Genomic DNA, 16,375 nt, shown 5'->3' on the forward strand with positions numbered 1-16,375 from the left:
AGGATACTTGGAGGTTTCAGGCAAGGGTTCAGGAGAAAGTACTGGGTGAATGCTGTATCGCAGCACACCCTACACAGCCGCCCATGGCTAGTCGCAGACCACCCTGAAGCACAGCAGATTCTGGAAGAGTCTTAGGCATGGACGGGAGCAGGCACAAGGAACTCCGGGATTCAAGACTCAGGATTCAGAAGCTGGCATTAAAAACAGAAGTCTTCTGGAGGCTTGCGCTGCTGACGAGAAGAATTCCATGTATCACGAGGCGCCATACACAGCCCCCCACCCTCCCCATAGGCTGGTCATGGACCACAATGGTGGCACGCCAAGAAAGGTGGACAGACAAAGAACTGGACAAAGGGCTGAAGAAGAGATGGACGGAGTCAGGACAGGACATCGGACATCAGGATCGTGGAACATGGTACCTCTGGACACAGAACATCAGGACATCTGGACACGGAACATCTGTACATCAGGAGACCTGAACATTGGGACATCTGGAACATCAGGAACAAGAAACAAGCGACGAGGGAGCTATGACGAGGGACAAGACCAGGAACATCAAGTTGAAGAAGATCAGGAACACAAAGAACATGGAACGAAGATCCATAAGGCACATGAAGACCACGGAGGACCTGGATCGGAACAAAGACCACAGACCACTGTGCTGACCAGATCCGAAGGCCCTGAAGGAATGAAGCAGAGCCCTTTTATAGGGCTGGACTGGGGCGAAGACTGATGACATCATCGTTGGGGGCCACGGGCTTTTCCCACCGCTGGCTCTTTAAGAGAGCAGGCGAGGCGTGCCCGCACCTATGGGACGTCCAGAGGGAAGGCTGCATTGGCAGCGTTCCTGCTGCATGGGAGTCAGTTGGACAGCGGCTTCCCTGCCGCTCAAGCAGAGGACCCCAGTGGCAGCTCAGGGCCACGAAGGCAGAGTGACTACGGCACACAGCCGCGAAGAGGCGGAGTCCCAGCAGTGGCGCTATGCCATGAAAGTGAAGGAATGGCGGCAGTATGGTCCAGAGGCGGCCTAGGCCGCAGGCAGGATCCTACGGTGTTGGGCCGGCATCTGGTGAGTGAGGAGCATGTCTATGGGATGGGGTCTGTGGGCAGGAGCATAACACAATCAATGTCAGGGATTCCTTTACCAGTGCAAAATGTACTTTCATTTACACACTCTGCTATTTCCAGATAATCAGGCTAAAACTATGTATATCCTTTCCTTGCTTGATGGAACAGTACTAGCGTGGGTGTCTCCCCTTTGGGGGCGATGGGATCCCTTCTTGCACAGCCTACAACTCTTCATGGAGAAGTTTCATACTGTCTTTTTGGAGCTAGGTCGTGCAGCAGAAATGGCCTTTGATCTGCTCCACCTCAGCCAAAGCTCTTGAACTCCAGCAGAATATGTGGTGGAATTCCGGATGCTGGTGACTGAGTTGAACTGATGCAAAGATACCCTAGCTGCCATATTTTTGGAAGTCCTTTCTGGGAAGATTAAAGATGAGCTCACTGCCTGGGATCTTCCCACCTCGTTAGAGGCCCTCATTACCCTGACCTGCAAAATTGATCGCCATCTCCATCAGAGAGCTTGAGAGACCCAGCCAGTATGAAAGAATGTCTTATTGGCTCCTCAATTTCAACATCCGCTCTCACCCCCAGCTGACACACCCTCAACCTCATCGCTTTCAGAAGAGCCAATGCAGCTGGGATGTTACAATTTGGCCCCAAAAGAATGGTTCCAGTGTAGTCAGCAGGGTCTCTGCCCATACTGCACTGCTTGAAGCCATCTCTTGGCCTAATGCTCTCAGAGGTCAGGAAACCACAATATCTAGGGTCCCATAGGGAGATGACCCTAGGACTTACCATACCAGTTCCCCAAATACTGCTACTGGTCATGTTGGAATTGGGCTCAACTCATTTCACCACTTAGGCTTTCGTGGATTCTGGTTACAGAGGAAACTTCATCTTAAAGGAACTAGTTGACAAATTTCAGATTCCTTTATTCCAGAGGACCTCTCCTTTGGTAATCTCCTCTATCTATGGAGTCCGACTGCCAGGCCTGTGGTGCACCAGCCATTACCCATTATTAGGCCTTCTTTCTGTGTCAGAGTTTGCACGTCTCTTCACCCTCCACGTCTTTCACCTGCATGGCCTACCTCAGCATATAGTATCATATAGAGAAGTTAAATTCACCGCCAGATACTGGTGCTCTCTTTGCCAAATTTTGGAATCACCCTCGACTACACTATGGCCTATCACCCACAAGGCAACGGGCAAGCAGAGTGCACCAACCATACTCTCAAGACCTTCCTCCTCTCCTACGTCAATGAGCACCAGGATAACTGGGCCTCTCTCTTACCTTGGGCAAAATTCTCTTGTAACACTCACATCAATGCAGCCACCGGCTCTTCACCTTTTCAGATGGTCTATGGGAAACAGCCTCTGTCTCCTTTACCACTGCCTATGACAGTACTGTCTCCAGTGGCTCAACTCTCTGCCCAGGCATTGCATGAACTATGGTAATGGATCAATCACTTGATTGAGAAAGCTGCTCCAAGAGCCAAGAAAACAGCAGATGCCCATAGAAGACGAGCTCCTCAGTTTAAACTAGGAGAGATAGTTTGACTGAGTACCCAGCACTTATGCCTACGACTCTCTTTTATATGCCTAGCACCCCATTTTATTGGGCCCTTTTCCGTGTTTTGGCAAATTGGTCCTGTCACACTTGATTATAAGACGGCCAATCATCCGCAGGGCAACAGGCAAGCAGAGCGTACTAAGCAAACTCTCAAAAAATTCCTCCACTCGTATGTTAATGAGCACCAGAACAACTGGTCTACTCTTCTGCCTTGGGATGAATTCTCTTACAGCAACCATGTTAACGCAACCACCTGCTCTTCCCCTTTCCAGCTGGTTTATAGGAAACAGCCTCTATCTTTGCTGCCACTACCCATGACAGTTCCTTCACCTGCAGCTCAACTCTTAGCACAAGAATTGCATGATCTATGGGAACAAACCAATTTATTGATCAAACAGACAGACCACCACACAAGCCAAGAAGATGGTAAATGCCCGAAGGAGGCCAGCTCCCCAATTCAAGACAGGTGAGAAGGTTTGGTTAAGTACCCTACACTTATGCCTCCCTCAATGCATCTGGCACCATGCTTTATTTGATCTTTCCCAGTGTTACGATAAGTAGGCCCTGTCACGTATCAGCTGAATTCACAACGTGTTTCATGCCTCTCTGTTCAAGCCAGTAGTGCATTCTTGGCCCTCCCAAGTGCCACCTGAACCTCAGGAGATTGTTGTTGATCGAGACACAATATACAAAGTTCAAGGAATCCTGGAGTCCCACCAGAGGGGCAAAAGTATAGAGTATTTGATGCCCTGGAAGAACTACAGCCCACAGGAAAATTCATGGAAGCCATCCTCTAACATATTTGACCCCAACCTCCTAAAGGAATTTCATCAGCAGTACCCCATGAAACCAAAGCCTCGGGTGGGGGGATGGAAGGGGGCTTAAGAGGCGGATACTGTTGTTTTCAGTGGTCTGTGGCCTGTTTCCACAAACTGCTGCCCTTACCTCCATGGCTGGGCTGACCACTCAGCCACCTCACACGGTGAAACACTGGTAACACTCCATGCCTCTCCCTAGGTGTGGGTGCAGCCGATTCCATCCCACTTAAAGAGCCTGTGATGACCTCACATGCTTAGTCCTATAAAGGGCCCCCTCTGCTTCTATCTCGCTGCCTCAGTAACAGGTCCAGCTACACTTGTAGAGTGTCCCAGCCTGTTCCAGTCTTTATTATCCAGCCTGTTCCAGTCTTCATTGCCCAGCCTTATCCAGTCCCTGTCATTCTGTCCTACCTTGCCTGCCTGCCTCAGCCCTATCCTTTCCTCTTCCTTAGACGGATCTCATATCTTGACCATTGCCTGGACACTCAATATGCCTGACCGCTGTTAGGAACATGGATCCTTGGGTCGAGGGGGAGTTGGCACATGGAAGGAGCAATGGATGGCCCGTGCCATTTTCTAAGATGGCACTGGAAGTCCATTGTTCCTACCATGTGACAGGGGCCGACCAATGGCATGGTAGTCCCTGTCACATGGTAAGGGCAAAGGGCCACCGGCGCCATCTTGTTTACTGGCTGCCGACTGCCCAAGAGCAGGAGATCGCTCCCGGGACCCCCGCTGGACCACCATGGATTTTAGGCAAGTTTTGTTTGGGGGGGTGTCTGGAGGGTGGGGGGGGGGGGTTATAAAAAACTAAATTTTAAGGGTTGGGTGGGGTTTTTTTTCCGGCAAAAATTGCCGAGAAAAAAATAAACGACCCAATGGAAAACAGTTTTCCACTTTTGGCCGACCCTTAGCCCGACCCAGGATAGCCAGGACTCATGAAGCACATCTCTACCAATAATATTGCTGAAGTAAGGTCAAAGTCCGGGCCCATCAGGGGTGCCCAGCGGTGCGGGAGTTATGACCCCATTTTAGGACCCTGTCCAGGAGTCTTCAAGGGACTACTGTCATGCCTGGCGGCACCATCCGAGTAGCCACCACCGTGATGCACAAAGGATCTATGATATGTGGTGATGGTTCCTCATGGTTCTCTGGGGAGAACGTGTGGGACAGTGCATCTGCCAGAGGTTTTTTGCCGCAGGGCGGTAGCGAAGTTCAAAATTAAAAATTGTGAAGAACAAGGCCCAGCGGGCTTGGCAAGGGTTGAGAAGTTGGGCCTGATGTAGGTGCTCGAGATTTTTGTGGTCAGTGTAGACCGTAATTCGATGTTAAGCTCCATCCAGCCACTGGCGCCATTCTTTGAAGGACAGTTTTATCACTAGGAGTTCTTTGTCACTGATGGCGTAGTTGTGTTGAGCCTGATTAAATTTCCTGGAAAAGAATGAGCAGGGATGTAAGGTGCCGGATGGGTCCTGTTGGCTGAGCACCACTCCCACTCCCTCAGAGGAGGCATCTACCTCGAGTATGAATGGAGCTCGAGGATCCTGATGTCAGAGACACGGTTGGCGCAGAAAGGCCTCTTTAAGCACCCGGAAGGCCTCCAGAGCCTCAACCAGCCAATCTTGGACATTGGGCCCCTTACGTGCTAGAGCCATGAGGGTTGCAGCCAACCTAGAGTAGTTTTTTATAACGCTTCAGTAGTAGTTTGCGAAGCCCAGGAACTGTTAGAGGGCTCGCAATCCACCGGGCCGTGGCCATTCCTGGATGCTTCTGAGTTTAGCCGGGTCCATTAGAAAACCCCGGCTGGATACCATATATCCGAGAAAAGGAAGGGAGTCCCTTTCAAACAGACACTTTTCTGGTTTGGCGTAGAGATGGTTCTCTCGGAGTCGTTGCAGAACTTGGCTCATGTCCCGAAGGTGGGCATCTAAGGTCTTGGAATAAATCAGGATGTCGTCCAAGTATACGACAACACAGTCGTAAGGAGGTCGCGGAAGATCTCATTCATGAAATTTTGGAATACAGCAGGCACATTGGTGAGGCCGAAGGGCATGACTAAATACTCATAATGGACATCCTGAGTGTTGAATGCTGTCTTCCATTCATCTCCCTCCTCCGAACGAGGTTATAGGCACCCCTGAGATCCAACTTGGAGAAGATCTTAGCCCCCTAGAGATGGTTGAAGAGTTCTATTAATGGAAGTAGGTAATGAACCTTCACTGTGATGGTGTTTAGGCCAAGGAAATCGATACACAGCCAGAGGCTACCATCCTTTTTACCCACAAAGAAAAAGCCGGCCCCAGCTGGGGAGTTGGAAGGATGGATAAACCCCTTCTGCAGGTTCTCTCAGATGTACTCGGACATGGCGTGGGTCTCAGGCATGGACAAGGGGTACACATGTCCTAGAGAAGGTGTTGAGCTGGGCAGAAGGTTGATGGCACAGTCGAACTCTCGATGAGGGGGTAAGGTGTCAGCAGCCTTCTGGGAGAAGACGTCCACAAAGTGGGCATATTGAGAGGGCACTCCTATGGGTAATGAGGTGGTGGAACAGCAGATAGAGTCCGTGGGCTTTGTCATGCAGGTCTGGTGACAAGAGGGACCCCAGTGATTGAGCTTGAGTGACGTCCAGTAGAACTGAGGATTGTGTTGTTGTAGCCAGGGTATGCCAAGAACCACGGGATGGATGGCTCTTTGGATCACGTAGAACAAAAGGCGCTCGTGATGGTTGGGTTCGATGTGGCATACCAAAGGAACTGTCATGTGGGTAATTCTCCCAGGGAGAGGATCCCCATGGATGGAGGAGAGCATAAGAGGAATGGGGAAAGGTCGCATGGAGATCAGCAGCTGATCGACAATCTCTTGCAGGAGAACGTTCCCACTTGCCCTGGAATCCACAAGGGCAAGTGTAGGTAAGTCACTGCCCCCTATGGAGAGAGTGACCGGAAGAGTTAAGCGGGGAGCTGGTGCAGTCAGGCGTAGGGTCACTCCCCTGGTGAGACCTAGGCCGGAGAGTTTACTGGTTGGATGGGGCATTGTGCAATGAGGTGTCCGGAGGCCCCGCAGTAGAGGCAGAGGCCGCCCCGCCGACATCTCTGTCACTCCTCGGGAAACAGAGGCCCTCGACCCAACTGCATGGGTTCTTCAGGAGGACCCTCCATGGGATAGCATGGTAGTGAGCCAGGAGAGGACTGTCGAGCATGACCAGGCACAGCCATGTGTCGCTTGGAACCGGGTAGCTCTGAGGCCCTCTCTTGAAGATGATGGTCAATCCGGCCCACTAAGTCCATCAGCGTGTCCAGGGATGCAGGAAGATCGCAGGCAGCCGGCTCATCCTTAATTTTAGGAGAGAACTTGTCCAGAAAGATAGCTCTTAGGCAGGGTTCCTCCCAATGCAGCTCTGTAGCCAAGGTTCTGAACTCGATGGTATAGTCCAACAGGGAGGCGTTCCCTGATGAATGTGCAGGTGTTCAGTTCTGGTCGTAGCTCGCTGACCGGGGTTCTCAAACACTGAGTGGAAATGCTGCAGGAAGCCGTGGAGGTCTAGTAGGATGGGATCCCAATGCTCCCAGAGGGGCGATGCCCAGGCCAGGGCCTTGCCCTCAAGCAGGGACAGAATGTAGGTCATCTTGGTAAGGCTGTCGGAGAACAGTGCAGCCTGAAGGCAGAAGTGCATATTGCACTGGTTAAGGAACCCATGACACTGTTGCGGGTCACCCGCATAGCAAGGAGGAGCCAGCAATGAGATGACTGGTCAGGGAGGCGTCACTGTAGCTGGGGTGCTCGGAACGGAAGAAGCCGTGGAACGCGCCGATGCTACAATGTCTAGGCATGGAAGTTGCCAATGACTCTAGGACCTTCTGTTGCTCAAGTATCTTTTGCGCCAGTCCAGGAATGGCTTGCAGGGCTGATACCACCACTGGATCCATGGCCTTTGCTTACTGTTAGGAACGTGGATCCTTGGGTCGAGGGGGAGTTGGCGCTACCTATGGGGAGGAGCCCCACAGGTCCTTCCGTTGGCTGGCGAGGTTGGAGAGAGGCTGAGACACCACTGGGGCTTCACCACTACCAGCCCTCAGTCCCCTCAGGTTGAGCCCTTGGGTACCGGGGCCAGCTGGACTTACGTGGGGTCTCAGGTCCGGAATGTCTCATGGTCCTGGTACGGAGTGGCAGTGGCAGGCAGCAGAACACGTTGTCCAGATACAAGCGAGGATCAGGGCAGGCGGCAAATCTTGTAGTCCAGGGTCAAGCGTGGATCTAGGCAGGCAGCGAATCTCGTAGTCCAGGGTCAAGCGTGGGTCTCAGGTCCAGCGGGTCAGAATGTAGAATCAGAAACAGGAACCTCCAGGAACTGGAACAGGAGCCAAAGGAAGCCAAGGCAAGGTCTGGGGGCAGGCCTTGCCTTAATATAGGCCGGGGTCAGGAGGGAGGAGCTGGGGAGCCTCCCGACACGGGCCCTTTAGATGAAGTTCAGAGGCATGCGCGCCTGGTCGGGGCTTGGGCACGCTGAGAAGGCCGCGCTGGTGGCTGAAGTTTGGTGCGGGGCCCATGCGGCCGGGCACATTCACCGTGGCTCCCCACCGTAACCAGGATCCCCGTACCAGTCAGAGAGCGGTAGGTGGAGGGAGCCGGCCGCGGCCCTCCATGGCCGGTTCTCATAACAGCCACTGCCTGCCACTGATCATTGCCTGGACAGTCAATATGCCTGATTGCTGCCTGACCCTAGCCTGGCCTCAGACCACGTCTCCAGTCATCAGCAGAGACCCTCACTTACATCCTTCCGTCACCAGCACCCAAATGTTCAACTCAAGGGGAATGTGGGCTGGTAAAGGTGAAGCTCCTGACTGGTCTCTGTTTCATCTGGATCTGCCTGCTGCTGGTGAGAACCTGCAGGGCTCCTCCTTGCAGGTAGAGCCAATCTCACCTCAGCCCAAGGATCCACAGACACCTCACAGTGGAGTTCTTGTAATGTTCAAATTGTGAAATTCCAACATTTACATGAGCTGCAGGTATTCTGTAAAATCCACATCCTCTTCAGAGAAGTTCCAGATATTCCTATTTACAGAGAATTACAAGACTATGTGAGTGATTCAAGAGCAAAAGTTAGAAATGTAAGATCACATTTCTCCTTAAAAGGCCTTAATCTTTGAATCATTCGGAGCCAGGAACTGTCTATCTGTCTATTTATCTATTGGCTCAACAATGTCTATATATCCATCTATCTAACTACAGACATTGGCTATTTATGAAATTGACACATTTCCTGTCCTTAGATGTGCAATTATAACTCTTTGTTTATTTTTAGCCTACAATTAAATTTTTACCAGCATGTGCAAGCAATGGTGTTTGCCACAGAGGAAATTAACAGAAATGATTTCTTACTGCCCAACATCACCTTGGGGTTCTGGATATATGATTCCTGCGATACACAGTTCAGATCCCTGCAAGGCACAATGTGGCAACTCAGTGGGCATGAAGACCCCATCCCAAATTATGCCTACAGGGGGATGTCTCCATTAGCTGCAGTGATTGGAGATGACAAGTCTCGGATGTCCATAACCATGGCTCAGCTGCTGGGTGTCTATAAGCATACACAGGTATGAATGAGTAATACTGAAGTCAGGAATATCCTTTGGGTTTAGTGAGTTCTAAAGACTATTTCAAAGCATATTTTGGCATCCTGCAGAAGCTATATTGAAGACATGATTATATGGAATATCTCCATCTTCAATAAGGAGAGAGTGGGTGGGGGTTAAGAGGCTGATCATTTGAGCTAATCTTCAATAAAAAGGAAAATCTAGGTCATGCTGTCTTTCAAAAATATCTATTAAGGGGAAAAATCTAATGTTATATGTTCATTTCTTCCAGATCAGCTATGCCTCTTCTGTAGCCGATCTGAGTGATAAGAGTCGATTTCCCTCTTTCCTCCGCACTACTCCAAGTGATGAGTTCCAGTCTTTGGGCATCGCCCGGGTGATCACCTTCTTCAGTTGGACATGGGTTGGCATCCTCGCTGAGGACAATGACTATGGACAGATAGGGACCCAAATGCTGAAAGAGGAGCTGGTCAAGGCTGGGGTCTGCATAGCCTTCTATGAAACCATCCCCCTGTTTTACTCTCCAGAGAAGATCCAGCGTATCTTGGAAGTGGTGAAGAAGACAACCACAAGGGTCATTGTGGTCTTTTCCACTGCCAACAACCTTTATCCAGTGATGCTGGCAATTGCAAAGAGTGAATTATCTGGGAAAGTCTGGATTGCTACAGATGGCTGGGCTGACTATGCAATATTTAGCAAAAAGGAGTTCTTAAAAACTCTTAAAGGAACCATTGCACTCTCTGTCCCCAAAGGCAATATTCCAAGGTTCAAAGAGTACCTCTATGACCTTCATCCTTTCAAAACTACAGCAGATATATTTGTTGGCTGGTTTTGGGAAGAAGCCTTTGGCTGCAGATGGGTTGACCCCAACATAGATGTGGTCACTCTTCAAGAACAAAGCAAAGAAATGAAATTCTGCACAGGAAGAGAAGACTTGAGGACTCTTGATATCCAGTTTTTTGATATGACAAGTCTAAGATTCGTGTATAATGCTTATAATGCTGTGTATGTGGTGGCCTATGCCCTGCATGCCATGCATTCCTGTGAACCTGGAAAAGGACCATTCTTCAATGGTTCATGTGGGAACATCAAACAATTTGCACCCTGGCAGGTATGTGCCAAAAATTGTTCAATTTCCTTGACTGGGTGACTAGAGAGTTGGATCAGAGGAGAGAGGTAGATGTAGTGAACTTAGATTTCAGTAAGGCTTTTGAAACGGTTCTGCAGAGTTGACTTATAAACAAACTGAGTGCCTTAAAGCTACTTGGTTAAAAACCAGTTCAGTGGGAGGCAACAAAGGATAGTTGTAAAGGGAGTTCATACTCAGTTACTAATGATGTTCCATCGAAATAAGTCTGTGAACTGGTTCTAGTCAACATTCTCATAAGTGATTGTGGCCTAGCTATGCCTGTGACTAACATCTTCCCCAAGGTAGGGGGGACCGGCTGAGGCCTGCCATGGCCGGGAGCCGCAACGGTACCCCCCCACCCCCACCCTTACGCCCCCTCACAGAAAGACATGGCTTGCCGGGTTGTGTGCAATGGAAGTGCTGGAGTAAGGATTTATCCAAGATATTGGACGATGGTTTCCACGAGTTCTCTTCAGAACCAAAGCCTTCCCAGGAGATCAAATATTCCCAGTGCCTGTGGTTTCTATGGACATCCAGAATGTCCCGGACCTGGTAGACAGGGTCATCTTCAGAGACAACCTCTGGAGGTTTGGGTGGAGCAGCGTATAAAGGAAAGAGTACCAAAGGCTTTAATAGGGATACATGAAAGGAATTATGTATCCGGAGACTGGTGGGAAGCCACAGGCAATAGGTCACTGGGCCCAGACGTTCACTGACAGAGAATGGTCCAATGTACCTAGGTGCCAGACTCATTGATGGAACCCGAAGGTGAATGTGGCGGGTGCTGAGCCAAACCCGGTCCCCTGGGTTAAAGAGAGTTGCAGGGTGATGGCACTTATCGGATGCACATTTGGTTGAATTGGCAGCTTTCAGGAGGTTAGTGTTGGTAGTCTCCCATAGGTCTTGAAGCTGTTTGGCCATGAGCTGGGCTACTGGAGAAGGTACAGAGAGAGGCAAGGGCAAGGGAGGCCTTGGACACTTGCCTTAAACAACTTGGAAGGGAGATGTTCCAGTAGCGGAGTGTACATGTGAATTGTGTGAAAATTCTGCCCATGGCAATAGTGTGGACCAATCATCATGGTGGCTCCCTACGAAAAAGCGGAGGAAGGTCTTCAACTCCCAGTTAATCCATTTGGCTTGCCCATTCCCTTGAGGGTGAAAGGCTGTAGTGAAGTCCAAATGCACACCAAATATTTTACACAGAGCATGCCAGTACTTGGCCGTGAATTGGGGACCACGATCAGACGCGATGTGCAGGGGGAGGCCGTGTAGATGGAAGATATGTAGGGTAAATAGTCGTGCCAATTCAGGAGCCGATGGAAGCTTGGGTAGAGGCACAAAATGTGCCATTTTGGAGAACCTGTTGACTACTACCTGTATCACCTAGTTGGCGGAGAAGGAAGGCAGGTCTACCACGAAGTCCATGGAGATGTGGGTCCACGGTTCCCGAGGAGCTGGAAGAGGCTATAGGAGTCCCCATGGCTGACCGAGCAGTGGCTTTTGTTGCACACAAGTCAAGCAGGAACTGACATAGGCAGGGGCAGACTCCCGATGATGACTGACCCGGGGATTCGCTGCCCAGGCCGGCCTAGGAGATACCACGTGGTCTGCTGAGCACGGCTCTGTCACAGCCATGCTCGGCAGACCACGTGACTAGAGCGACTGGCCCACCGGGGGAAGCCCGATGCCCGATAGGCCAATCCGCCCCTGGACATAGGCACGAACATCCTGGGCCATACGGGGCCACCAATAGTATCGGGACAACAGTTCCAAGGTTTGTGTCCAGCCTGGGTGTCCAGCCGTGAGATAATCATGAGCCCAAGTTAGTACCTTGGGTCGAAGGCAGAGTGGGACCACGGTCTTCCCTTGAGGTATGGTGTTGGTGGTGGCCAGTAGGATTTTGGTAGGGTCCAAAATATAGCGAGGTAGGTCCGATGTATCTTCTGCATCATGGAGTCTAGACAGGGAATCTGCCCAGGTACTTTTTGTTGCGGGGCGGTAGCACAGTACAAAATTTAACCGGCTGAAGAAAAGGGACCAGTGGGCCTGGCGTGGGTTCAGGTGTTGTGCTTTGCTAAGGTACTACAAATTCTTATGGTCAGTGTAGACCATGACGGGGTGTTGCGCCCCTTCCAACCATTGTCTCCATTCTTCAAAAGCCATATTTATGGCCAATTATTCTTTATCTCTGATTCCATAGTTCTTTTCTGCAGAAGAAAATTTGCGGGAGAAGAAGGAGCAGGGGAGTAAAGCCCCTTGACTGGAGTGCTGTCTGAGGAACGCCCCCACGGCTATGTCGGAAGCTTCTACCTCCACAATGAACGGGCGAGCCGGGTCTGGGTGGTGTAGACAGGGCTCTTGCAAGAATGACCTCTTAAGTTCTTTGAAGGCTTGGACAGCCTCAGCAGGCCAATGCCTGGTGTCAGAACCCTTCCTAGTTAGGGCTGTAAGTAGTGCCATGATATGGGAATATCGAGGGTGAAATTCCTGTAAAAGTTGGCGAAGCCAAGGAACAGCTGCAATGAACGAAGTCCCACCAGTTGCGGCCACTCCCAGATGCTGATTAGCTTGTCTGGGTCCATTCAGAAGCCGGAGGTGGAAACAATAAAGCCCAAGAAGGGCAAGGACTCCTGTTCGAAGAGGGATTTTTCAAGTTTCACAAACAGGCGGTGTTCTCTTAAGCACTGGAGAACCTGACGGACGTCGGTACGATGCGTAGCCTTGTCCTTAGAGTAGATTAAGACGTAATCAAGATCGAATATTACTCCCTTATGGAGCATGTCCCTAAATACTTCATTAATTAGGTTTTGGAAAACCGCTGGCACGTTATACAGTCCAAAAGGCATTACTAGGTATTCGTAATGACCGTCGCGCGTATTGAAAGCAGTTTTCCACTTGTCCCCAGGCTTTATTTGCACCAGATTGTAGGCCCCACAAAGGTCCAATTTTGTAAAAACTCTGGCTCCTTGGAGACGGTCCAAGAGTTCCGGAAACAGTGGGAGTGGGTAGCGATCTTTGCGAGTGATAGCACTGAGTCCCCGGTAGTCAATGCAAAGAAGAATCCAGCGCCGAGTGGTGAAGTGGAGGGGCGAATGAACCCCCTGTCAAGGTTTTCCTTAATGTATTGGGACATTGCTTGTGTCTCAGGCAGAGAAAGCGGATACACCCATCCACGGGGTGGAACTGTGTTGGGCAGGAAGTCGATGGCACAATGGAAAGGGCGATGCTCTGGAAGAGTCTCTGCCTCCTCTTTGGAGAACATGTCAGAGTAGTCGGTGTATTGTGGAGGTAGAGGAAGGGCAGTAACTGCAAGTAGGAGCTGAGGTTGGGGCATCTGTTGTAGGCAGGAAGTAAAGCAGTCGGGCTCCCAGGCAGTGATTTGTAGAGTCTTCCAGTCGATAGTAGGTGAGTGTTTTTGCAACCAAGGAAGACCTAGTACCACTGGGTGAATGGCTTTCTCCTGGATGAGCTGTGCAGAGAGTGACTCGACCAGGAAGCGGATCACCCTGGATGGAAGAAACCAGTAATGGTGGGGTACGATGCATCACTGGAAGTTGCAGTTGGTGTACCAGTTCGGCCAGAATGAAGTTCCCTCCGGCCCCGGAGTCAATGAAGGTCAGAGTTGTAAAGGATCCTCCGGGAAACTGGAGTGTCACCGGAACCGTGCATTGGGGAGCGAGCGGGATTGATGCAGCCTAGGGTCAGCCCCCCGATGACACCTAGGCCCGAGAGTTTCCCGGACGCTCAGGACATTGGGCCAACAGGTGACCCTTGCTTCTGCAGTACAGGCAAAGTCCAAGGGACCTGTGGCGCTGCTTCTCATCCACGGTTAAACGGCTTTGGCCCAGCTGCATGGGCTCCTCCCCGTGTTCCGGCAGTCTCAGGAGCCGCTGGGGAGACCAAGGGGTGAGATAAGGTTGGTGTCAAAGGAACCGCTCGATGAGCCGGTTTCAGTTCCTTCATGCGCTGCTGAAGTCGCCGGTCAATCCGACCCACCAGGTCGATGAGTGCCTCCAGTTCCTCTGGAAGTTCTCGAGCAGCCAGTTCATCCTTTATACGTGAGGACAGCCCTTCGAGAATGCCCAGTTCGGAAGCCAGGGTGCGAAACTCCACCGCATATTCGGCCAACGAATGGGAACCCTGGCGGAGATGGAGCAGGTCAGATGTGGCAGTGGACTGGTGACCGGGCTCATCAAACACCTGACGGAAGGTTTGGATGAACCGGGGCAGGTCTCCAAGAACAGAATCCCTGCGTTCCCACAGCGGAGAGGCCTAGGCCAGGGCCTTGCCATCCAGAAGGGACAGGATGTATGTGGTCTTGACCTGATCAGTTGGGAACTGCATGGGTTGGAGGGAGACCCTCATAAAACAGTGGTTCAAAAAGGATCCCCAGTGTAACGAGGTGGAGCTGGCAAATATAACAATGGAGACAGTGAGGCGGGAATCACCGGGGGAAGGGCAGCAGCCCCGGACCCAGAAGCGGGCTCCAGGCGATTAGTTAAGAGCTCCACTGTAGTGGAGAAAACTTCGAGGCATTGCTGCTGCTGCTGCAAACGTTAGGCCAAGACCGGAATGGCCTGAAGACCGGACAAGTCCACCGGGTCCATGACCTTTGCAAACTGTTATGGTTGTGAACCCTTGGATCGGGACGAGTGATGATGTAACCACTGAGGGATTGCCCACAGAGGACCTCATCTCTGGCAGGTGGAGCTGGTGAAGACAACCCGGCAGGAGCTTCAACTATACCAGCCCTTGTTCCCCGCAGGTTGAGCCCTTGGGTGCCGGGGCTGGCAGGACTTAGGTGCGGGTGCCTCGTAGAAGACGGTGAAGTTGAGGATGAAGAAAGGGCCAGGGATCTGGGTCAGGGCAGGCAGCAAAGGTGCGGAACGGAGTCCAATCCAAAGATCAAGGGCAGGCAGCAAACAAGCAAGAACGAAGTACCAGGCCAAGGGTCGAGTAGGGCAGCAGATGAGCAGAGATGAGAAGGCAAGCCGAGGTCAAACCAGGAGATCAGGCTGAGGAAGGGTTCACAGGAACTGGAGGACGAGGAGAAGACCAGAGACAGGAAAAAAGGCATGGGCAGGAAGGCAGGAACTGGAACGCCAGGACAAGACTCAGGAACACAAGGACTGGAGCAGAAGCAGGAACGGAACCAGGATCAGGATCAAGGCAGGAACAGGAATGAGAGACGTCAGGAACAGCAACTAGCACTCCGAGGAGACGACCTGTTGCAAAGGCAAAGAGTTGGAGACTGCTGTGGGGTTTAAATACCCCTCCGGAGTGACGTCCTCCATTGGGGCCGGGCTGTGGTTTCCCGCCGCGGCCCCTTTAAAGGACGGAGTCTCCGGCACGCACCTGCTTAGGGAGAGCTCCGCTGGACGGAGGAGGATGGTGCCGCGCCGGACTGTGGCGGTGACTGGCAGCAGGAAAGGTAGGGGGGACCAGCCGAGGCCTGCCGTGGCCGGGAGCCACAACAAGAAGGGGAAGAAATTCTTCCATACATGAAACAAGAGCAGGATCTGCAGATGATCATACCTGAAGATTTTACAGTGGATTTTTTCAAGGAAGAGAGTTGTGCACAAATTGGGCAAGCTCTAAGTTTCCAGATGCTTTCCCTCAGAATAAAGGCTCCACAGCAGTTACATTGGATAGTCCTCATCTTGGTAATTTGTGATTTGTATTTCCTTGACTGTTACCAATGTACTAATTTATTTTGCTGCCAATGTTAAGTTAGGAAGTCTTTATTAGAAAACAAGCCCCAGGGGTAGGGTGGGAGGGAGTCAAACAGTTTAGCCTGGGACAAGCTGGGTAAAGCAGGGCACTTCTGGACTGTTGTCTTTCCTTTTTGGTCAATTGTTTTAAAAAACAGTCTTTATGCCCCAATTTTAAGTTTGAACAGATTATTTGTGCCAGCTAACTCCAAAAGAGAGAGAATTTAACAGATTAAAAGCTGGAGAGCTTTTTTTTTGGGGGGGGGGGTTGTTGTTTTTTTTCTTAACTTTATGCAGCAAACAGCAAATTAACTTACTAGAATAATATCTTACTATAAAGAAATGAACACAGACTATAAAGAAAATTAAAACACAGACAGGAGTTAATCACAGAAGCTTTCTACACAACTTGAAAGTAATAAGCAAAAATACTTAGCAAAAATACTTAGCCACAATGCAGATTTCACAATGCAATATTCACTTCCACC

At 50.9% G+C, this 16,375-nt stretch overlaps 1 protein-coding gene across 1 annotated transcript in view; it reads left to right on the forward strand.

The window, feature by feature from the left end:
• Positions 1-9,011: 9,011 nt before the first annotated feature.
• LOC115081135 (extracellular calcium-sensing receptor-like) overlaps positions 9,012-16,375 on the forward strand; it is a 47,785-nt gene continuing 40,421 nt past the window's right edge. Inside the window, exons 1-2 of the mRNA XM_029585643.1 lie at positions 9,012-9,047; positions 9,319-10,158. Coding sequence (XP_029441503.1) covers positions 9,012-9,047; positions 9,319-10,158 — 876 coding nt within the window. The remainder of the gene's footprint in view (positions 9,048-9,318; positions 10,159-16,375) is intronic.

This window comes from Rhinatrema bivittatum, chromosome 19 (genome assembly GCF_901001135.1).
Source record: "Rhinatrema bivittatum chromosome 19, aRhiBiv1.1, whole genome shotgun sequence".
Taxonomy (NCBI): Eukaryota; Metazoa; Chordata; class Amphibia; order Gymnophiona; family Rhinatrematidae; genus Rhinatrema; species Rhinatrema bivittatum.